General features: G+C 38.6%; 1 protein-coding gene across 5 annotated transcripts; it reads right to left on the bottom strand.

The window, feature by feature from the left end:
• Positions 1 to 346: 346 nt before the first annotated feature.
• map4k2 (mitogen-activated protein kinase kinase kinase kinase 2) lies at positions 347 to 23,606 on the bottom strand. Of its 5 annotated transcripts, none has more exons than XM_026321194.1 (32): positions 23,249 to 23,606; positions 15,928 to 15,985; positions 15,139 to 15,229; positions 14,854 to 14,918; positions 13,712 to 13,767; positions 12,884 to 12,943; positions 12,742 to 12,784; positions 12,524 to 12,596; positions 11,154 to 11,285; positions 10,962 to 11,024; positions 10,747 to 10,828; positions 10,163 to 10,279; positions 9,858 to 9,936; positions 7,417 to 7,475; positions 7,271 to 7,320; positions 5,919 to 5,957; positions 5,418 to 5,451; positions 4,785 to 4,941; positions 4,519 to 4,712; positions 4,280 to 4,321; positions 3,794 to 3,878; positions 3,504 to 3,583; positions 2,494 to 2,554; positions 2,294 to 2,417; positions 2,071 to 2,129; positions 1,870 to 1,973; positions 1,578 to 1,755; positions 1,416 to 1,484; positions 1,237 to 1,323; positions 1,086 to 1,156; positions 925 to 980; positions 347 to 698 (listed from the first exon to the last, which is right to left on the bottom strand). In XM_026321194.1, exons 1-32 carry the CDS (start codon positions 23,339 to 23,341, stop codon positions 611 to 613), a joined length of 2,649 nt encoding a protein of 882 aa, XP_026176979.1. In that variant the 5' UTR covers positions 23,342 to 23,606; the 3' UTR covers positions 347 to 610. The 5 variants fall into 5 exon arrangements, with proteins under 5 accessions (XP_026176979.1, XP_026176997.1, XP_026176987.1 ...); XM_026321212.1 differs by having other exon boundaries at positions 4,540 to 4,712; XM_026321202.1 differs by having other exon boundaries at positions 12,884 to 12,931.
• Between the last annotated feature and the right edge of the window lie 120 nt (positions 23,607 to 23,726).

Raw genomic sequence — 23,726 nt, 5'->3', positions numbered from 1 at the left:
ATTAGATATGCTAAAAATCTCAGTAGCATTGCGTGTTTACAGGAATAATAGATGTCATTTAAGTGATTGATTGATAGGAGCCTCAGTGGATCATTTAATGAAACTGTAGTTGGCTTGATCATCTCTTCTCTGCTTCTCTCAGATGTCTCTCGTTTCCCGGAATATTCTGGTTCCAGTAAGTGACAAAATGGCAGTAAACTGTAAATGCAAACTAAAGCTTCATTCAGAAGCTAATGTGTAATGTCACAAATGTCATGTCAGTGTTTTTCTGCAGTCTATGGGGCATACTGGCAACAAGACACTGATGCAATTTTAGTTACAGTGGAACAGGGATAGAACTGTCTTGTCTGCTGCTGTTGCACTGTGTGGAATGATGAATTGTTTTTACTTGTAAATCGTGGTTTTTGCAGCCTTAATTAGCACACACGAGTTAGAAACTCACATGACGTTGATCAGTCTCTCAGTCTTTTATTTCTGTTGCCCAACAAAATACAGTCTGATTCTGAGCAGGCAACTGACATGTCATTTACAGCAGAGTCGGTGGTATTAGCTGGTGCTGATGTATGGTACAGCTGCAGTTAGAAGGCCATCATTTATAATGCACTTCCTCTCAGTAGCTGCTTTCATGTCCAGTCAGGATGTAGAGGTTGCTCAGTGCTAAGGGGTCATCTGTTGGTGTGCTCTGAAGGATGATGTCTCTGTCCAAAGAAAGCCCAAATGACAAGCAAAGAAATACAAATACTGTTAGTACTACTTCCAATAAAACCAACCAAGCCAACCCCGCCATAAATGAATACTGCCATAGTAACTGGCATTACTATTATCAATTAACATTACGACCACTTCATGCACCACTATTAATGCGAGTACCACTATAAGTGCTCTCAATAATACTGCTACATTGCGAGATTAGTGTTAATGTACCTGTTTGTTCCCAAAACTCTGAATACTCGACTTTCATCAGTTATTTCTTGCGTTACCTGCAGTTAAGGATGAAATTAATCTTTTTACAGAAACTGTAATGTAAATATGAATTTCAGTGAGTGACAATCACATGGCATTGGCTTAGTTGTGTAGAAAATCACCTCATTCGAATGAAAACTCTTCCCTTTAAGGCCATGTTTCCAGAAAGCCAGCACGCTGTCCTGTAAGCAGACTGTCAGAACATTTCATGTCACTTAGCTGTCAGGTGGAACATGAAGTCTCATTTAATGTGTTTCATAAGAATTTTTCTACCTAGAGTTTCAATGGGGAAGTCAAAGACCAATTCAGCGGCCAACTCTTTGGATGGAAGCCCTCGGAGGTTCACAATCTTAACAGTTTCTGTCCGGTGAGCATCAAGATTGACACACAGTATGTTACATTTTGAAGGTCGGCTGCAGGATTTAGAATGTGTTGGGATATAGGTGACTTACTTTCTTCTGCAATGAGAACTGTGTCTCTGTCCAGTTGGGTCACCTGTACTGCCCTGAGCCCTCCACTATCTGCAAACATACACAGACATTGAGGACAGTTTAGTTTAAGCTTTAAGTTTAGCTCTATGAACAGCAGTGGAGAAATACAGCAGCTCATCCTACCTGGTATTGAAGCAGGTGCACCATTCAGTTCTATAATATCAAACTTGAGCTGTTGGCTGGTGGGGGGTTTCCCATTGCTACAGTCTCTCACCCCAACACACAGCTGGGGAAACTCATCTGTTACTGACACCAGCAGCTCAAATATTGGCAGAAAGTCCATGAGTTTTATTGCTATGTGCTGTGTGTCAGACAAAAGCCACAAAATGATATTTAAGTCATTTACAGAAAGAAGAAATGGTTCTTACTAAACCTGGAAAATAACCCAACGTCAAAAAAGCCTGATTGACTGTACCTTTAGATGCATGAACTTTTGGAGAGGCTCATACCACAACAGTAAAACCAGCCCAGATGGTACCGCCCCACATAGAAATGTACTGTCTGTGTAGGGATTTCTTGCTAAGAAAAAGACAAAAAGTGGGAAGTCCTATGTTATGAATAATAATAATAATGAATAAAAACACAGTGCATGTAGCATAATTTCTGTATCACTTACCTACACTACATCTCCTACAGCCTTTAGTGTCAGGAATCTTCACAGATATGGCAAATTTTCTGTGGATCAAGTGAGAATATGCAGATCAGTAAAAACATCCTTAATTAAGACTAAAGCAGAAAATGCAACTGTTGCCATCAGTAGTCAGATTAGGAATTAAACTACACTATTATGTTTACTCTAAATTTTTCTTAAATTGCACTGTCTAACATCATGTTCTAACCTGGGGTTTATTCTCTCAGTGAAGCGGTTGGTGCCGAGAGACAGACTACTGTGTCTCTTCTGCAGATGTCCCCTTTGTTCAAATAGGGCTGTCAGACTGTGGGAATAAAGCTGGGACGACTTCCCTGCAGGATAGAGACTTTGTTAGAGCAGCAGCACTCTGCTTCTCAAACAAAACCATCATTTGCAGAGATTTGTTACCTGATACAGACATCAGCACGTTGTTCATAACATACAGCCATGTACACCGCTGAGGGAGCATCTGTCGGAATGAAGAAAAGACAATGAACCACCAATTAACCAACTCTTTCTCGGGTATTCCAAAATCTTTCCAGGTCAGATGGGATATGTATGCCCTCTGCTGTGTGCTGAGTCTCAACTGAATATGCCTGGAATACCTTCAGAGGGAAGTTTCCAGAAATTCTCCTGATCAGATGATTGGCGTATATCTTGCCAGATAAGTTTGATGGCGTTCCAGCTAAAGTTGAGTCAGGTTCACCATCTTGTTCACAACTTTCCAGTCAGAGCAAAGTATATGAACGACATGCTCAACACAACACAACACACACCCAGAGTCACAGATTCATGAGAGCCCAGATACTGCCAGCTATTTTGTAACCATATGCATGAACATATTGTCAGTGTGCACTGGAAGTTTGACGAAGTCATAGACTGGAACGTAGATTGATGCTACTCCATCCAATCTGTCTGTTGATCCCATGTTCCATCTTAACCTCATGAACAAAGCCCTCAAGACTCTTTCATCTGGGGAAGCAGCTTGCTCCTAATTAGCTGAGAATGATCCAGCCTCTTCCAGCAGCATGTGAACCTGTGATCATTATATTGGAAACTGCCCTCTCCTCCTCCTCCTCCTCTTCAGATTCTGTCCATGGATGCCAGAGCTGACAACAGCCAAACACCCACAAAGGACATGTCTGCCTTGAGTACAGCTTGTAGCATGACTTGTTGAGACATAGTGATATGGCTACTTCAAGACCACAAAGCACAATAAAAGTTGATGCACTCTGTGAATAAAAAACTGATCCACAACTAGACCAGAATCCTAAAACAGTACCTAGCACACAAATGAACCATCTTATATTCTACCACAGTGTCCATTAACAAAGGACCAACTTTTTTATTTTCACTCCAATTATAATAAAAAGAGTATTACAGTATATGATAAATATATGGATCGGTCATTTTCTTACCTTCTCTAGTGTATCTTCATGAAGTTCATTTAGGTTTAATGTGTAGATGCCCTCCTCTGCCCCAAGAATAAGGTACTGATCTGAGTAGGATATGTTTGTTTAAAGGACAATAAGTAAAATGGTTTTAATGTAACATGAGACCAAGAGAACATAACAAATAATATTATTATTGACATTGTTATCTATATAGCTGATGGGATTCCTAAAAAAACTCAATTTTCTGAGTTTTGAAAGAAAAAAAAAAAACTCATGTCTGTGTTCAAGGACATTAAGAGGTCTGCTTGTCTTACCTCTTGTCTTGGGTAAAATCCAGGTGACAGCACAGTAGATTTTAAGAGGACAACCATTAAAGACTTTAGAGAAGCAGGCCCCCATCTACAGAAACAGAACAGAAACTCAATTACTAATGGGTTGACAGAGTGATAGTGACCATCATTATTTTACCGATGTCCACTCCGGCAAAAAACAGCATTTATGAAAAATTTAATAATATATTGTAGGTAAAGTTGCACTAGGCTACTTGCAGCAGTTACTGGAGGCTGAGGTTTTCAAAGGCACCAAATTTTAGGCTAAAATTACACACATATTTCATATGATGTACAAGAGAAGCCATAATAATGTCTGAAGGGTTTTGACAAAATGTTTGAGTTTCATCAAACCTGTTCCTAGTGCAGCTTGTATCATGCCATGTGAGGGAACTTATCTTGTTAGCGATCAAAGCATTGCAATTGGTCAGCTTTTATTGTAGTTCCCATGCTGTTAGAATTTACACTTACATGGACTTGAGGGGTAGGAGGAAGTCCATGACAATCAGCCCTCTAGAAATTTCAAAGGTTACACAGAACAAAACAAAGGGGTGGAAAAAAACTGCACATCAGATGAATTACAAATCAGTATACTGTTTGATCATTTTACAGACAGACACTTTTAGAGGATCCAAACCAACTCAAATAGGATGTTATTAGGTTAGCAAATCACACAAGCTTATTCATGTTTACTATTGTTTTCAACATACAGATGCCTGGAGTGAACTCACTGAGTCCTCAGTCTTTTTCCTCAGTGTGCTCCATTCAGGTGATAGTGGTGTCTCTCTTTTTGGAGGGGAAGCAGCAGTAACCTTCCTCTTCTCTGCTGTTACAGCAACCCCCACAGGCAGACTTGGATCAGAGCGCTGCGTGATGTCTTGTGTGGCTGAGCACCTGGCCAAGACTTATGGAAAAAGCTTATCTCAGTTGATGAAAACCTGAGCTCTGATGCAGTGTTTGGTGCAACATGCTGTACCTGTGGTGGAGCTGGAGTCAGCAGAGATCGCTGTGTCAGGGCCCAGTGTACAGCTTGGTCTCAGTGTCAGGTCTCGGTCCCCTGTGCTGGGGGTTAAAGAACTGAAGGGTGGCAGGGAGGCTGTAGCTGGACTGAACAAACCACTTTTCCTGCTTCCCTGAAAAAACATCAACAAACACATTGCTCACACCGAAGTGAAAATGGGGGAAGATATAAAGTATACACTGCGTTCTGTCTAATATTTAAATGCATGGTTGCATGGATATTGATATATTAGTAGTCTATCAGTGCATTTGCTTAGCCTGGCTTCAAATATCACAACTATGCTCCAATATGTAAGAAGCTTAATTAAAAGGAGTGTTCCAAATAAACCTTTGACAAGTCATTAAGTCATTTTTAATTTGTTATTGAAAATGTCTTTCTAATATGGTCAGTGTGAGCTCTCCTTTAGCCTGTTTTAGTTGGCATGTTGTGTGTTGACTATGGGTTTTGCAATTAAACATTAATTGGAAGTGTATATACAATAAAAATCATCTCAAGGCACTTTACACAGAAACCCAACAAACCCCTTATGAGCAAAGGCTTGACAAATGTGGAATGAAACACTTCACCTATAGTTGTATTACCACTTACATCAGTAGATGGCGCCCTCCTAATGGTTAAACTCCTGAAAGATAAAGTAGCAACAATGTACCAGTCAGGATCAAAAATCAAAGAATTAAGTCATTTGCTGAGACCCAAACAAAGCAACACGGTCAGGACAACAAGCTGGACAAGAAATTGCTGAAGATTCAGATGGCACTCTAACAGCAGCGCATAAACAGAAAATTTGAGAAACCACAACAAGAATAAGCACACAAAAAAGCCCAAAGAACCAGAGGGTTTGTGTTGAATCAGACCCACATCCAGTTCATGAAGACATACAGCAGGACTTCAGGGTTTTGAGGATGGGGTTAGTGGAGAGTGAACACAAACCCACTGATTATTAAGTCAAACTTGGCAATAGCTTGTATTTATGTAATGAAAATCATCACAACCCTAGATTAGCCAAACATATGTCATTTCAGGTGAACTGGGGTGGGGATGGAGGGACACTGCTGTTAGAAGAGGCTGGAGGTGATGGACATGGCCTACCTCAGCTGCAGGGCTTGTTCCACACATTCCAACAGGCCCCTGCAACAGGAAGACCTGGTGTTTATCTGACTACAGGCCTGAATGGCCCATAACAATGGGAGGGAAGGAACCAGAGGCTGACTCTATCGGTTTCTGAAGTCCAACAATGAAACTGACATTTGGACTTAAACTACTTAAACTTTTGACAGTCAAATTAAAGGATAATTACAGCATATTACAACACAGATCTTAGTCTCCTAGTCAATAAGAAGTGACTTTCTGGTTAAAATGTGGGTCTTGGGGTTATACTGTGTATACTTTTTTTCAGAGAGCAAGTTATATATACTTATATTTAAAGTAATTGTAATGCTCCACAAAAATGTGTGCATAGAAGCAAACATTTAGTTAGCATTTAGTTAGCATAGCTGCTAACTGAAAACAAAATTGTAAGTGAAGTTTATTTCTGCCTGTGATAGAAATGAGGAACAAAATTGAAAAAATAAGACCCAAGTTGTAATAAACCTGAATTATCCTTTTTGTACTTAAAAGTACAAAATTATTACTGCTAACCTAAACCTGTGCCAAGTATCTTAGTGTTGTGTTACTGCTATTAATATCCCTTCTAGTAGTAACAATAGGGAAATTTATATTACCTGTTCCACTGTTTTTAATAAGACTAAAATATTACATCACAATTACAAATGATCAATGCTGGTTAACACAAAGGTATCCCACACCTTGTAACACTGGATGGCCTTATTATTTCCAAGTGCCCTATGGTGTACCCATAGCCCAGGGGACAAAATAGATGTAATGGTCACGCTCATAATTACAGATCACATGACACCCACTTGCCTAAAAAGACATTCTGCGTGGTTATTACATTGAAGGCTATATAATGATCAGCACACAGGTAAAATGTATTTCTATATTAATTTTTTGCAATAATGAATCTAACGATTAGATAAATATTTAGTCTTGAGAAGCATTATCTATATATTATTTTACTCATTTTTACTTTTTACTGATAAAGCATGAAAGCCAAATTAAATGAATCAACGGGGAGCCATAGTGGAACAGCAGCCTGTTAGTACATCAAGGCCGAGTTCACTGTGGGGAATTTAGAAATCGACACATTTCACATGCTGGGAGGGAATCCGTGGATTCTGTTGGACACTTTTAAACAAATGCAGTCTATAATTGAAAAAAGAACAGGTAATAGTAAAACAAAAACAATTAGGAGATTTTCTTTTATTGTTGTCCTCAGTTTAATTAATGATCACATCTAAAGAGGCCTCTTGTACAGCTGTAACATCTCAACAGCAAAAAATATTACAAATACAGAATGAATGACAAAAAAAAGTAAGTCTTACGGTGAGTTATCTTCTTCACCAGACAGACTCCAGTCATCATCGTAAGATCCCTAATGAATGAAGAACCAAAACAGAGCCTTTGGTTATATTCATGAATATGCAGTATGCCCCTGTCAGAGACATATCTTTTAGAAAAAGTGCATTACCAAATCAGGATATGGCTCTGTGACTTTCCTCCGTGGGGGTCCAAACTTCACTTGGTCAACTGAAAAATCAAACAAATGAAATGCAGCGTTCGCACATAAGATGAGCACATACGCAATGTTACAAAACACAGTGACATCTCCAATGTGACAGTTCAGCTGTGAGATCCCTGATGACTTGAGCGGACAACTGAGATGTGACTGACAGGAGGAAGTGTTTCGACATGTAACCACAAAGAACCTGAGCTGCTGGTTAAAGTCAGACTTTAAAGCACAGGATGAGGAAATTAGTGAGCCAGAAAGCAGAAGTTGCCATCTCGTTTCAGTTCAATTAGCTTTCACTGTGCTGCTGAAATCCTGCATTAATACATGACACTTCATCATTTAATAACTTGTCACAGTATGAGATGTCTTTGGAGTTGTTTCTTTACTGTTTGCAAATGAATAAAGAGTTGGAAAAACTGTTTGTAGAATCTCTTGAACTATGCAGCATACATGTCAAAATTGTGACAATTATAAATGAAATAACAAAAAAAGGGAAAGGATAATGACCAAACAAAATGAGATCATTTATCTTTTTTATTATTTTTATTCTATTTACTACAAATTACATGCTTTGGATTTTTTCCATCTTCCCAGCAGTCAGTTGTTTAACTACAAAATGAAAATCAACCTGTAGAGACTTGAAACCTGCTTGCAAGAGAAATTCCACCACAGTGTCTTGGATTGTGTGTCTTTGTAAATCTGTAGGTGAAAAGTGTTGCCAGCAACTTCCCTTACCCTGTCGGGACACATGTGCTCTTAACTCATCATATTTGTTAAATAAAGGCTAAACAACAGTAAAAGAAATGTTGTTATTATTCATGTGTTATTTGTTTGAGTATATCCAGTATCAGGCCTGGGAATTTATTTAATGTTGTTGGATTGCTACACAATACCTTTTCACCTTTTCAATACAATATTTTTAGAAACATAGTTTTCATCAAAACATTTTTTATCATTTAATAAAAGAAGCAAAAACGCTTAAACAATTAAACACAAACAAGAAAAGCTGTACAAGAATAATTATGAAGTGTGGGAGGAGTGTAAAGAAGATTACAAATGTGGTCACTGGATTCCAACCTTTGATAACTCATACTTTCAGACCTAGTTTGGTCAGTATCACAAAGTATTAAGATGTATCTAATATGTATCTGTTGTAGTAGTACTTTCAGGCTAGCAGCAGTAGTAGCGGCAGTAGCTGTAGTAATTACAGTACAATATGAGCCTTCAAAGCCAGTATCGGTCAAAGTGAGGTACAGGGGTTTAATGCGTTTGTGGCTTGTGTATCTACATGCAAGGAAGGGAAGTTGAGGTCAACACCAGGTTGATAATTGGTATGGCACTGGGCAGAGTGTGAAGCCAGACTATCAAACTAGCAACACTTAGGTCATAAGAAGTCTATTGGAAACACATCAGTATGAAGTCACTCTAGCCAGTGCGTAAAAGCAGCACTGTCTGTCACACACCAGTGGCATGCTCCAGTGCCATCCTCTGACGCAGCTTCCATCCCACATGTATGGACTGGTTACAGAACGAGGGCTGCCATCTAGGCTGACTGAGAGCCTTTTGTCTTTACTCATATTATGGAGATTACAGCACTGAATACCGCAGCTCGTGGTGGACAATGAAGCAACTCATCAGCCAACATACAGTATGTACACATGCAGTCACAAACACAGTCACCAAGTAGACTTGCACTTACAGTGGCTCTCGATCAAACATGCAAAATTAAACAGAAAACAACGTAGCAGCACATGAAGTAGTTTGATGTGAGTTTAAGGAACAGCTTCATGTTTTGAAAAATATGCATACTAACTATTTGACAATCAGCTGTTCAGATGAATAGCAGTCTCATGTCTGCCTGTTAAGCACAGAGCTGGAGTCAGAACACTGACTGACTTAGCTTACATTGAAAACTGGAAACGGATCGTCAGCTAGACTGACTAAAGTTAAACAAGACTTGAGAGAGAGTTAACATTTACATAGCTTTAAGCTGCTTGCATGCAAAACGATGATGTCACCATGCTGATGCCTGCCAAGTATTAATCCAGAGGTATACAGGAGCATTTGGACCTATACCCCTCTCAATCTAAATCTCACTAACTCATTGCACCTTACTTGATTAATTACAATTTGAGGTTTTAGCTACTGTTTTTGAAACGATAGCTAGATTTATTTAAAAATTAAATATTGCTCTATAGGTACACTCTAAAATACTGGGACCTGTTTACTTTCTAACATGTAGCTAGTGATGTGCATCAAAAATAGATATAGGCTATTATAGTAGGTCAAGGAGATGAATTGCCTTTCAAAAACTCAGAATTTTCAAAAATGTGTGATTGTTTCTTTAAAAACTGTCCTTGTGTGTTAGTGTGTGTTAGTGTGTGTATGTGTGTCCTCACATTGCTCTTCAGAGAGAGTCCTCTCTACAGGCAGGTGTTTCCCTGCTGACTGAATCTTGTCAGGAGCCATTTCCCAAGCCTGTCAACACAACATTTATATGACACACCAATAAAAACCCTATTCACATACTTTTCATTCTACATTGTTTGTTCTGACCATACAGAACGAAAATGTATTACAAGACAGCAAATTTGAGATACTTAATCATCATTAATAAAGTATTGTAAAAAAAAAATATATATCAGTTGAACTTGTCTCTGACCCATTCTGGTATCAGTTGTGACCTATTCCATGTAGCACTGACCTCCAGCTCATTGTCGTCCATGTTGTCCGTGTGGGAAGAGTGGAGCTCAGGGTTGTTGGCCATGTCCAGCAGCTCAATGACCAGGTTACGGGTTAGTAGCTGTGTCACAAAAGGATGCTGGAAAAAGATGTTACAGAACACAGCCTTAAACACTATTAGAAAACCTTGAGGATCTCAAGAAATCATGAAAAATGATATTGAAAAACAACACAATCTACAGTAACGGGCTGATAATTCAGTGGTCAAAAAGGTAATGTGTTGAGGGCCGCTGGTGGTGTAGCGGTAGTGTGCCCGTCCATATACGCAGGAGACGCCGGTTTGACTCCCGAGCCGGCTGTCATATAAACCTGCATGTCTTCCCTTGCTCTCTCCCCTAATTTCCTGCCTCTCTCCACTGTCCTACCAAATAAAGGCAAAAAACTGCCCAAAAAATAATTTAAAAAAAAAAAGCTCATGTGTTAAACTATATGAATATAAACCACTAATTTCTGGTAAAAGTAAAGTCAGCCTGGATGTGAAAGATTAAAAACAGAACAAAAAATATGATTTAAGATTTCTTTATCTAAAAAAAAAAAAAAGCTAACCTGCAGGAGAGTCTCAGCTGAGGGCCTTTTACGAGGATTTTTAATGAGAGCCATCTTCACAAAGCTTTGGAAACCTGCAGACCTGCAGAGTGAGGAAACCAAGGGGAGGGAGAGCAACATAGTTTGAATGTTCATCTAAAGGAAATCAATCAGGTCAAAGGGACAATTGTCCTAATACAATATGTTTTCAAAGGAACACATATAGTCCAACTCACCACTTGGATTTATCCTTTAGTTTTGGAGGTTGGAAGCTGCTCTTGGACATCAGCATGAGTGCTCTGAAACAATGTTTTAAATGTCACTGGGCTAAAAAAATGTCTTGTCTCAGTAACTGTCCATGAATGAAATGCCAAGCTAACAGCCAAAGAACACAAGTCTCTTCTGTTTATGTGTCTGTGCTGACTCACCTCATTGGGTGGAGGTCAAACATGGGTGGCTGTAGCTCAGCCAGCTCAATGGCAGTGATGCCAACAGCCCAAATATCACACAGGTGGTTGTACCCACCCTTCTTTTCAACTGCAGCCACCTCTGGAGCCATCCTGGTCACATGAACAGAAAGGAAGAGGAAACATATCAGATATAACACTTGTGAAAACAAAATGTACACAATGCAGCAGATTGTGTCCTCTCACTGATGCTTTAGTACAGAGGTCTCTAACTCCATTTTTCGAGGGCCACTGTCCTGCTTCTTTTGCAACTCGCCCTGCCCTTGCAACTTCTGATTTGCTGAACATACCTGATCCAGATAATCAGCAGTGGGTAGGGCAGGGAGAGTTGGAAAACAAGCAGAACAAGCAGGACTGCATTTATTGACCCCTGCTTTAGTATATTGTGGGGCAATTTCAAATACAAAGTTGCTTACTTATTAATATTAATTATGTGAATAGTTAAGAGTGTCTTTCTAAAAATGTTGGCCACTGTAGTTTTTATCAAGCTCCCAACTATTTTATATATTTGGTGCACTATAATTTTTCCTGGCAGCAGGAACAATTGAGATAAAGTCAAAATGACTACAGTGTGTGCAGTCATAATAACGAAGGAACATGCCACCCAGTATAACAGTGTTGCTCACCGATGGCTTTCTGATCATTTTAGGACAACGATGGAGCCCTGTGGCTTTGGACAACCACATTGTACTCATTAGTAGAAAACATTGCTGTGGGTATTTTTTGTAGATTTGTTTTGTGGTGCTTGACAATAAGAAAATACTAAATGTTACCAAAGCTATTCTTTAGTTAAGCAAGTTACATCAGTTTAGAATGAAAAGTCCTTTCTTAATGAAATGGAATTTTCTCAGGGCAGCACCCTAGGACCACTTCAGTTTTTCCTTATATATAATACTGTACTACTGTATACTTTATATGTTTTGTGTGTATATATTGTTTTGTATATAATGCATAAATGTACAGTATCTTTTTTATTTTGTATTCACCTTTCTAAATAATATTTTAACTGTTTACTATCTCATCAAATTGTTTCTTAGTGATATATATCGCCATATACATCAGCTCTGAGTACCTCTAATACTGCTACTGTATGTCTGCATTAATTGTATACATCCTGTTAATTATTATTTAATTGGCTAAGAATTAAACAAGGAAAATGTACTATTAAATCAGAGGAGTTCTCTTGCAAAGTGTTTTTATTTTCGGTTGTCATGTTATGTGTCAAAAAACACTCATACAAATCATAATGACAGAGGTCACTCTGTAGCAATGCATACACGTTAAATCCCAATCTGCTTGGTATTATAAATGCAAGGAGAAATTCATCTCACCAGTAGGGCGTTCCTATAAAAGACTTCCTTTTGGCCACCGAAGCACTGATCTCTGCTGCCACTCCAAAATCAGCTAAACACAGAAGAGACAGACAGGGTCACAGTGGGGCTGACAGGGTCTGAAATCCAATATGAATGGCCCATTTAAGCCTACTTGAGTGTAAGTGGATAGGTATCGTAGATGTGCATGTATGTGTCCAATACAAATCACCACTGACCCAGTTTTACATCTCCTCGCTCTGTCAAAAGGATGTTGGCTCCCTGCAGAGAGAACAACCACACTTATGTACACATAAAAAGCTGCTTACAGTAAGAGTTTATTCACAGTTCTGAAGTAACATGATAATAAATTTGCTTTACCTTAATGTCTCTGTGCATTTTCCCTGTTTCATGTAGGTGATACAAACCCTGAAAAAACAGCTATAAGTCAGATGAACTTGGTTAAGTAGCCTTTTTTTTTATTGGAGTTTATTTTATGGTTACTGATCATTTAACAGTAGGACAGAATGGATGGATTAACCTTTTATGTGGCCTTTGGGCAAAAACATGTTTTGGGCCCATTTTAACCTCCCCTACCTATATAGGATATTGATAATGAATTAAATGGCCAAAAACAGTGGTGGAGTGTAACTATAAAAAGTACATTACTATTAAATGTAATTTTGTTGAAGTGGTATATTATTGAACACGGAAAATAAAACCTAAAATCACAACAATATATAAAATATATAGAGAAATATCCAAAGTAAAAAGAATGTTTGTATTTAAAGTTTGACTGCAAGATGATGAATCCAAAGGCAGTGAACTGTAGCTCAGTGATTACTCATTACTTTGAATGGTTTATTTAGATAATGTGCAAACGTGACCAAATGGGGATAAACCAAGAAGGTGCCTTAAACTAGACCAGTTAGTTTGGATTTGGATTAATAGAGTTCAATTCTGATCATCCAATAAAACATACTGAGCAGGTCACTCACCAGCAAAATAAAGACAGTCTTGCATGTGTGTTCTGCTCTTGTTTCTTATACTGCAGCAGCATGCTCGTCTACAGTATATTTAGTGGTCTGGCGATGTTAAATACTATTTAGCTCTTCGGTGGCTGGGAAATCACATGACTCATTGTGTCAGCAGAGTATCTTTAAAGTTTTCACAGTGCAACGGTAACAAGGTGCAGCCAAAAAGTCTTACCTGCAGGGTTTCTCTGCACACATATGCTATTTGTTTCTCCTTTAATGGGCCTGTCACTGTGGAGAAGAGTTTGGTTAATGGCTCAGAAACTCAAGAGCAGGATGAAAAAAGAGCCTGCAGGTACATGTCTAAAAAGAGTAGAACTGTGTACCTCAAAATGGTGATTACAACTTACAATCCATTGACAATCCTGTAACTAACTATGGCCTATACCTCACTAACTAGAATGCAATATCAGCAAGGTGATGTGTGTGTATGTGGTGTTTTTCTTTATAATAGTGTCATACATGATTTATTTTGGGGTACAGTGTGGGTCAATAAGGTTTTTAAGATGAAAACTGTAATTCAGTATCTATCCTTGAGTGGATGGATGTTAAAATAACAAAATGTCAATAAGCAAATGAGGAAAATAACCCAGTTTGCTGAGCTGTTTCCACATGATTCTGTGTTTTGCTAAGCTAGGCTAAACATGTTGATAATTCCCAGTTGCCAGTAGCTAAAAATCATTCCTCAGTGATAGGAAAATCTAAATAAAATAGTCCAAATTGGACATTTTTCATTTTGTTATATATCTGAAGCAGGTTGTTAATTAGTAAAAGAAAATATAAATGAACAGTATATAGCTCCTTTTTAATGAGCATCACTCTTACAGTATTTTGAGGTAAATGCAATAGTAATACTAGTGCAATAGCGATTGTTGGGCCACCTTCCACTGGTATCTTACACTGTGTATTTGTTTCTGCATTCATTTTTTCTAACTGGTACAAATATGTATGATGAAAACAGCTGGCTTACAAAATCCCATGTATCTGGTGTGAGTATAAGGATAGCAGTAGGAGTACACCAAGGCACCCAAGTCAGAATAACAGGAGGCGTTCCTGCTAATCCTTCTGTGCCAACATGGCATGAACGCCACATTCCTGCTGCCTAACTAACAAAATCCTGAAACTGGCTGCATAGATGCTAAACTGACATTGATCTTTTTTATCTTGCTCTGGGTGAGAAACAACACATATCCAGGGTTTCTTTAAACAGCAATCCAGCACATTATGAAATCAGTTGCAACTGGTATGAAAACTGATACTAAAATTTAATGTAATAAAGGACACATTCAGAAGTCAGAAAAAAAAATGCACTTGTACCATGGTAAATATCCTGAAGTGACCCTCCACCACAGTATTCCATGCAGATCCACAACTTGGTGTTTCTGTGGAGAGACACATACCTTTTATCTTGGTCTTTATCATGTGCTGTTATTACTCAGAAACTAAAGTACAGCATCATTCAGTTTCTGTGTCAACAACCTAACTAAACACTAGAATGAGTGGGAGAGGAATCCAACAGCAATCTAGGGAAAATTACACAATTTTCTAAGTCTACCAGAAATTGGATACATCTGAAATAGACAGTCTGAAAATACACAACACCTGTGGTAGCTGCCGAAGTAGGCCACAATGTTTTTGTGCTTGCACTCTCTCATCATTGTAATCTCCTGCTGGATCGATGAGATATCATCACCTGAACAGAAAGACATTTTAGTATGAGTGAGTAGTTTCTCATTTCATATAGTTAGATAGAAAAAATATAAAAGACCAGTAGTAGGACTGGTGTATGATATACTGTATTATTCATTTAACGTCAGGCCTATTGGTGTATCTATTACTGTATATATTCAGCTTTATTACACAGAGGAATGTGGTACTGCAGCTAATTAGTATTAAATTTAGTACCATTATTAATGTACTTTTCTGCTCACTGAAGTCTCATCCATTAGTGTAAGCTAACTGAAATATCTTAGGAAAATTTTAAACATTTTGTTACAGTATTATACTATAGATTTGAAAGGTGAAATACAAAACTAGGGAAGAACTTCCAGTGAACCGGATCTGTCTTTCCCACAATATAAATGTATATTATAGTAATTTATTAAAAAAAAGAACAGGCTCACATTTAAGTATGTCTTAACACAATATTCACATCCCCACTACACCAGAGCACTAAACCTACACACCTAAACTTCATCTTCTTTTAATTTCTGTGTGTTTATAGGCACTGTGTGTCATGGTGTGCTTGAGGACCACAGTTTGAACTGACAAAAGATGTGACCAAGGTTCTCTCACAGAAGTGATTGTATTGAGTGTATTAACCTACAACTGCTATTTTGCAAGAAATGAGTTGGAATGTTGTGTTGTGTCAATTTTGGATTGTTAACATACCAGGGTCCAGCTTGACAATCTTGATGGCTGCCAATTCAGATGTCCTGATGTTACGAGCCTGAAAGAGATGGAAAATAAATGAAAGTGTATGTAATAAATGCAACTATATGTTATGTACAGTTTTTTTAGTTTCCCACTTGATGTGACGTCCAGGTAGAAACATACAGTACTATATTTGTCACCAGAGGATGATATTGTATATGTGCATACATGCACAAAACTGTATACATAAGCGCTGGGTCATTGTGGGTGATACAGGTTGACATATACATATAGACAAAATAACTAAATGCTAAGGCAATTGCAAAACAATAGTTAAGTTAAAATAAGGGTTGAAGCCATTTCACTTTATTTCAGGGAATCCCCTATACACACAAATCCATCATATGTTTGACATTCAATAAAATAAATGATGCATTGATTAGTTTCTGTATATTTAACAGTCTTTAGGAAAACACATGTTATTGCAAGGTCTAAATACAGAACACATGTGACTGCAGTGTGAGATTATCTCTGTAAATATAACGTGCAGGTTGGTGAGGAAAAAACAGTACACATTCCCATTCCACTGCCTCACTCACAAGCACTGTCACTTTATCAGCATCCAGATTATATCAGATTCGTAATATGCTCTGGAGCCACCTAAAGCAAAGTGATAACATAGGTGTACTATTGGTACTCATCCTTGTAGCATATTATTTTATATTATGCACAATGAAGATTTAGGTTGCCTCTTTCGCAAGTCCAATTTAGCTCCATGGGTCACGGCCCGTTTAGTCACACAAAAGAGCAGACAGAAGTGCTCATGGAACGTGCGTCATATGCATACTCAAGCTGTGGAGAAGTATACTGTTGTGGTTTTGAAAGCCTGGGTGCTGTGCCTTCACACAGCTGATAGCAAACAGCTTCATACCCCAAAAAAAGCATATTTTATTTTGCACTGAAAAATGGTTTTGTGTTTCTTAATGCAATGCCCCCAGAGGACATAACAGGTAACATACTACATGAATGTGCACTTACTTGCAAACACATTCTCTCACAAATTTGCAGTTACTCAGGAATTCACTTCAACTCACCCACAAACCTAGAAGTATGTACTTACTCATGTACACACCCTTCCAAACACACCTTTAGAAACATGCACTTACGCATGAACATGCACCTGCCCATGTTCAGATGGGATGTGCCCACTGAAAAGAAACATGCAACAAATCTGCACATCTGAACTTGGAGAGAAGATCTGGCATTCTGATGTGAGCAAATCTCAGAAAAGGAATAAGATTACACAAATATTTCTGCCTGAGGTCGATTCTTAGTTGATCTATCACCTTCCAACATGTTTGAAAACTTCAAATTCTGGTTGGACCTCTGCCATCTGCCTGCTCCATCAAGATAACAAAACCAGGGCAGATACCCAACTACTCAGTATGCTGTCTTGATGATGAAGGATCTGTAATCAGTTTTTATAGGTGAGACAGCTGTCTCTCCTAGTCTTTGATTCCACAGCACGGTCAAATACTACTGTCACTAGGAGCTCTTTTGTATTGGCACTCCCAACAAGTGAGTCAAAGTCAAACAGACAAAGCATTTATCATTTATCACACAGACTTGGTGTGTGATAGAAGCTAACACATTATGCTTATATAACAATAATTGTCTGGAACCTATGAAGATCCACAACAGATTAATGGCAATCTGGCTTGTCCACTTTTGCTATGCATGACTCTGCAGTTGAAGGAGAATTCATTTGAAAATGGCTGCCATGACACTGAGATTCCTATCTGTCAATGAAATGTTTACAGTCATACTTTTCATCAAAAGGTGGTAATCAAATGACCTTTGGAAAGAATAATATTCACATGACGACCATGATATACCCTTACTACATTTGCTATCAATCATCAAAAAAGCTAGCTCTAGTTGCACACTGCTAACAGAAACAATGAAATCAGTTTAAGATTAACTGCACCAGCAGTGTTTGTGTAACCTAAAGTTGGATAGTGTCTGAGACAATGTTAGTAGTCATTTTAAAATGCATCCAGTACAGACTGCAGAGGTTTTAGTACTGAAGTCAAAATGAAACTACATGTAAACTCGTCCAGTAGCAATCCTAACCAGTTCATGTTCATAGCATGTTTTGAACTTATTCCTGGGAACATCGGTCCTGCCCATTTACTGACTGCACTGACAGATAATGTGCTTTTCCTTTTGGGCATCCACAACAAATGGGATAGCGACCAATGGGATAAGCTGGTTGCCTCAACACAACCTGTAGCTCAGCTGCATTCACTTCCTGTTTTCTTTCCTGTTCTACCACAGAGCTTCCTGTGACTACAGTGGCAGCAACGTCTCTGTCTGAGGTGGTTTTTACAAAGCCAAGCCTGAAATTACAGCTGCATGGTGTTCAGTACGAATGCGAGGGAGGAAGCGGGAACTTGATCAGGCATCAAAATGGCCTTCAGGTCAGCAACTACATACCGTACCACCTTTGTAATTTGCTCACAAGAAAAGCATTTCTTCAACCCATGTCCTATTGAATGCAGATGTAGAGTATGAGTCATGACTGGCCTTAGAAGTAGAAATGATATTTAACTGAACATAATAACTAAACACTGGGTGAAATGCAGCCTTGTAAGTGTTACCTTTCACTCTTAATATCTGACTTTGAAAAAAAATGAAGACAATAAAACATTATCTTTCATAAGCAACAATACTTCCATTCTGCAAAGTCAGAGATTTTGCTGCTATATTTATAATTTGCCTGTCACGACCAGTAACAATTACGTCAGATTTAAAAAAAACTCCATAGAACAGAAAGAACCTGTTCACATTACACATGAGAGTAAACTGCCATGTTAGCAGCTCCATTTGTTGCACTAGACACACAGATGCTTTGAGCTAAATGCTAACATTTACAAGCCACCATATTTAAGATGCTAACTATGCTAACAAACTAATGTTCAGCAGTTGTATTTGCCATCTTAGTTTAGCATGTCACCATCTTTTATATTAGGCAAGGTCTTCTGAGATGTAACAACCAACACATCACATGAGCTCAGTGGAGTTTTTCCTGGTACTTTACTAATGTAATGCTGTCTCAGGGAAACGAGACATTGAACTTTCTCTCTGTACATGTGGACAGTGTCGTGGCATTTGCTGAGGAAAGGAGTCCAGCCTATAAAAATTTCCAAACCACTCACAGGACCTTATAATTACACTGTGCATCTACGTGCCAATAAGCTGCTAGTCATAATTTGTAGTTGTTTATGAGATCAATTGCCTTTTGTGCTACTTTAAAACTGCAGCATTGAAAAGTACTTCTTATAAATCATACAAGCTGCCTAATCAATTATCACTTCAGCACCATGTACGTTATCACTGTCTCTTACTACATATATGTATGGGTCTGCAACAGAAACTGGTCTGTTTTATAGAAAAGAACTCATTCTGGTCAATATCACTTACTTCATACAGTTTTTGTGGCACCACTTACCAATTATATTATCATACAATTGTGGCAAATATGCCTCATTTTTGGTGATACTAAAAATTATAAGCATAAGAGGATTAAAAGTTAGACTTAGGCCAGTCTGATATATCAGCTGACATTAGGTTGTTTAAGGTTTGATGCCCTTTAATGAATTACATTGGGTAGTTTGTCCAGCAAAAAAAAATCCTACTTAGTAGGTAAAAAAAAAAAAAAATCAATCAAGGGATCTGTGTCAAAATTGTTTGATATGCTTATGTTTAAGAAAATTACTATAAGCAGATACATTACCTGCTGTTTTGAACTCCCTCAAGTTAATATTATTATCAGACTCAAAACAACAGTATCAGATGGGATACTTCAATATTTTTAATAAAGTAATGTTTGAACTATTCTGTGCAAATCTAGAGTTTTAGCCAAATTGGCCAGTCATAGTAAACACACTTGGTTGTACTAAGCTAATGTGACATGCACTGTGTGCCTGTGTTTATTTCTTGAAGTATAGACTTAAGCTAGAGAGGTTTAGTGTGTAGCACTTCAATGAATACTCTGTAGTCCATATCTTTTGTTTCAGCAGTTTGCTGAAATCTCCAAATACAAAAAGAAAATGTGTCAAAATACCATTTTAATTGCAATGCTGTCATTGGAAACTTCAACTATGCAAGCACAATCAGGAAAGTTAGAGATGCTAAAACTAAACTAAGCACAAGTGACTTGTTAGCAAGTTATTTTGACAGTACTTCACTATATGAGTTTAGAAATTCACCGCCAGATATTAGTACTACTGGTCTGCAACTCATCAGCTACTATCTGTCCCACCTCTTCACATCCAGCTCCTAGTCATTTCCTTTCTGCACAAAGACAGCCACTTTTCAGCCTCTATGCCAAGCTCCACCACAGCTAAAACTCCCAAATAAAGAATCGAAATATATGAGGCATTCCTTTGGGTGTCGACAGCAGAGGACTACATAGAGTAAATGTCTATCTTCAGTGCATCCTAAACTCATGATTAGCTGTTTCTGTCAGGTTTCATTTTATCAAAGCTAAAAGCAAAGAGCCTCAACTGCTACAAACATTCAACAATTACACAGGAACATATCAATTGTAAAAAGGGACAGAGATATGTGCTTTTTTCTGGAAAAGGGTCCCTGTTTACAGAAAAATTCGCAACTGCTTCAAATTCATTTTAGTGTAGGTCTGAATGCTGGAAAGAACCTCCAATTTTTAGGCTGTGTGCTTGTGCCCATATGTACATGTAATGAAGAATCATATTCACCAAAACGACACTTTCTCCAAAACTATATTTCACTACCAGTCAAAGCAAATGTCAGAATGCAATGTAGGTTTTTTGAAAGTTTCATTCACTTCCTTAAAACTGTGTTTCAAATGTAAATGAAAACTATGCAAGCTGGCCAACAAGTAGGTTAAACATTTTTAAATCATGGGTAACACTATTGAATTCTGTTCAATAGCACTAAACCACGATAAAATCATCTCAAGGCACTTTACCTAGAAACAAAACAAATCCCTTATGAGCAAGCACTTGGCCACAGTGGAGAGGAAAAACTGCTTTTAACAAAAGCTTTTGGAGCTGTGTGACTTAGTGGGGCAAACGTACAAGTCAAGTCCAAAAGGGAACATGGATCAGGATTAGTAAGAGATTCATATGTGAGCTCTGAGCTGAGATTCCTCTGAGTAGCAGCAATGGAATACGAGGATGGAGAGCCCACATAGTCACATGTCCAGAGGTTTCACCCTTGACTCTGCAGTTGCAGCTATACCAAACCCACTAACAGCAGCAGTGGGAGGTGATAATGTGCTATTGTCTGTTACTGTATGTAGTACTGTTCCCATTCACATCAGATGCTCAGGCTGCATTATGTCTAAATGTTTCAGAAAAACACCAGTGTCAAAGTCAGCTGAATATGGAAATGTCCTTTGGTTAAACTTGTAATGTGCAATTTGTGAGGGGCTAAGTAAGAATAAGCTACCAGTAAAACATTAAGGTAATGTGGACTTTTTTGTTGTGACACTAAATTCAGGGGCACACTGCACTGTTGCTAGTCAAAAATTGCACACCTGGATGGAGAGATAGAAAAGTATTAAAACCAAAGCAACAGAATGAGAGAAATTGTCTGCTTGATGTCTAAATTAACCAGAGTTCAACCACCAACAGCTGGGTCAGAGCAGTGTCAAGATCTACTGTTGCACTGATTTAACATTCAGATCAGGATATGAAATGCGCAGTTTGAAAGACCTGCCATAAACAAACCACTGAAAATAAACCGAAAACACATCACTTCCTTCGCCACACCAGAGTTCTCATGGGAAGGATCTAGTAGACAGAAAAAAGGCTGTAACACAGCTTAAGAAAATGCAAAAGAATCCACAGGTAGTCCTGAACAACATTATGTTTCAAGGCTGTATTTTTAGTCATTTGTTAAATTACAACAACCCTATCGAAGATCTTTTTAAGAAAATGTAACTGTGTTGAGATTAAATGTTCTATTACTGGACTGAGGACAAGCTGTTTAGATACACGTTTGGCAAGGCACACATATGTTGATACTGATTAAGTAAAATGTTCAGCCAACATATTTGTTTCACCCCAAAACTACTGGCTTTTGCAGTGGCTGTTAGCGAAAAAGCATATAAAGTGTGCTCCAGATGTGCAATGCATACAAACACATGCCACACCAGGTCAGTGAAACTGGAGATAGACTGTTGGTTTTAGACTTTTAAATAGATTTGTTGACAGTCAGGAAAATACAGGATATCACCAGGCTAAAATTATAATATATTTTGCTTTCATGGTACGTATTTTAAAAATAACCAGTTTAATGTGTGAAATCAACAAGTTACAATAGAATGGTGGTTGTGATGGTGGTGGTGGTGTTTGGTGCCCAAAACTATTCTTTTTGACCCAGGACCCTCAAATACTTTTCCTCAAACCCTGCTATGTGGGGTGTAAAAAAAGAAACAATACAAATTCCTGTGTTGCTTCTGCAGGATGCTCAAGGCAGCAGGGCGGGTTAACAGCACAGGATGTTTGCATCCTGATACCTAGGTCATCAAGCAAAAATAGACGACATGCAACAATACAGACACAGGTTAGATGATATGGTAAAATGATTGCCATTTCTACTTACATTGTCATATTTATCCCTGAACTACCTTGTCAGCTGTTTTAGTTGAGGCATTAGCCGAAAACAGTGTTTCCTGTGTGCTTATTTGATATAAGACAAGCTTACTTCAAGACAATTAAAGACAACTAGACTTATTATGATATATATAAATACTACAGTACAAAATGCCTGTAATAGGACATATTATCCATATTTCTCACCAGTATGAACACAACATTAATCTGTGGTACCACTGATGCAACAGGCTGGCAGTGATCTGAAAAATACCTGCCTGGTAATAAGGGATGCTGGGTTCTTTAAGGGCTGAAAGAGTTAAATGGCTTTTTTGTAATGGAGTGGAAAGTACACACACGAGCACGAGCACGCGCGCGCACACACACACACTATGTTTCCTAGAGACTCCTTAGCAGCACTGACGTGATTTTTGTTATAACACGGTCTGTTTCCTTTAAGGTTCAGATCAATCACAGGTATCACATAGGCAATAGTAGGAATTTCAGTTGAAATGAATCCTTTGTATCAGTCTCAGGTTAGAAGAACCTCTCCCATGCTGCACTGTGGGTGATGAATAACAGAACTTTCTCCAGAACGAGTTGCACCTTGTAAGAGGAAGTGAAATATAGAGACTCTAGGTTCACGAACGACCTGATGCAGTTTTTCCCTCATAGGAAGAAATGTTCTCGCTCACCTTGAAAACATCTCCATAGGTGCCGCACCCAATCCGTTGAATTAACTCGTAGTCCTCCAAAGGGTCCAGGAACGACACCCCTATCCTGTCCATGTTTGGAGACACCTCTGGGTGCTGCGGGCAGCCTGGCGGGCTCTCTATTCACACATCCCAGCTGCTGCCGTCGCGGGAGACAGATGAACACACTCGAACTCCCTGCTTAATGGGAACTAGCAGGATCTGACTAATTACTGGTGTATCGATCAACACATAAAACACAGGACTATTCACCGACGGGACTGACACAAACGCACGCACACACAACTCCACAGTCACGGACACACAAGCGCCCGTGTGCAAATCGTCCTGAGCAGCGCTGCTAGAGTCGCATCACGCATGAGCAGAGATGGGGCACACTGTAAAAGGTTCAAGACCGAGTCCTGGCCGTGCTATATGGCAGACAGTGCAAATGACATGAGATCTTTAGCCTGAAATAGAA

This window comes from Mastacembelus armatus, chromosome 18 (assembly GCF_900324485.2).
Source record: "Mastacembelus armatus chromosome 18, fMasArm1.2, whole genome shotgun sequence".
Classification (NCBI taxonomy): domain Eukaryota; kingdom Metazoa; phylum Chordata; class Actinopteri; order Synbranchiformes; family Mastacembelidae; genus Mastacembelus; species Mastacembelus armatus.
This window is presented reverse-complemented; position numbering and strand designations above follow the sequence as displayed.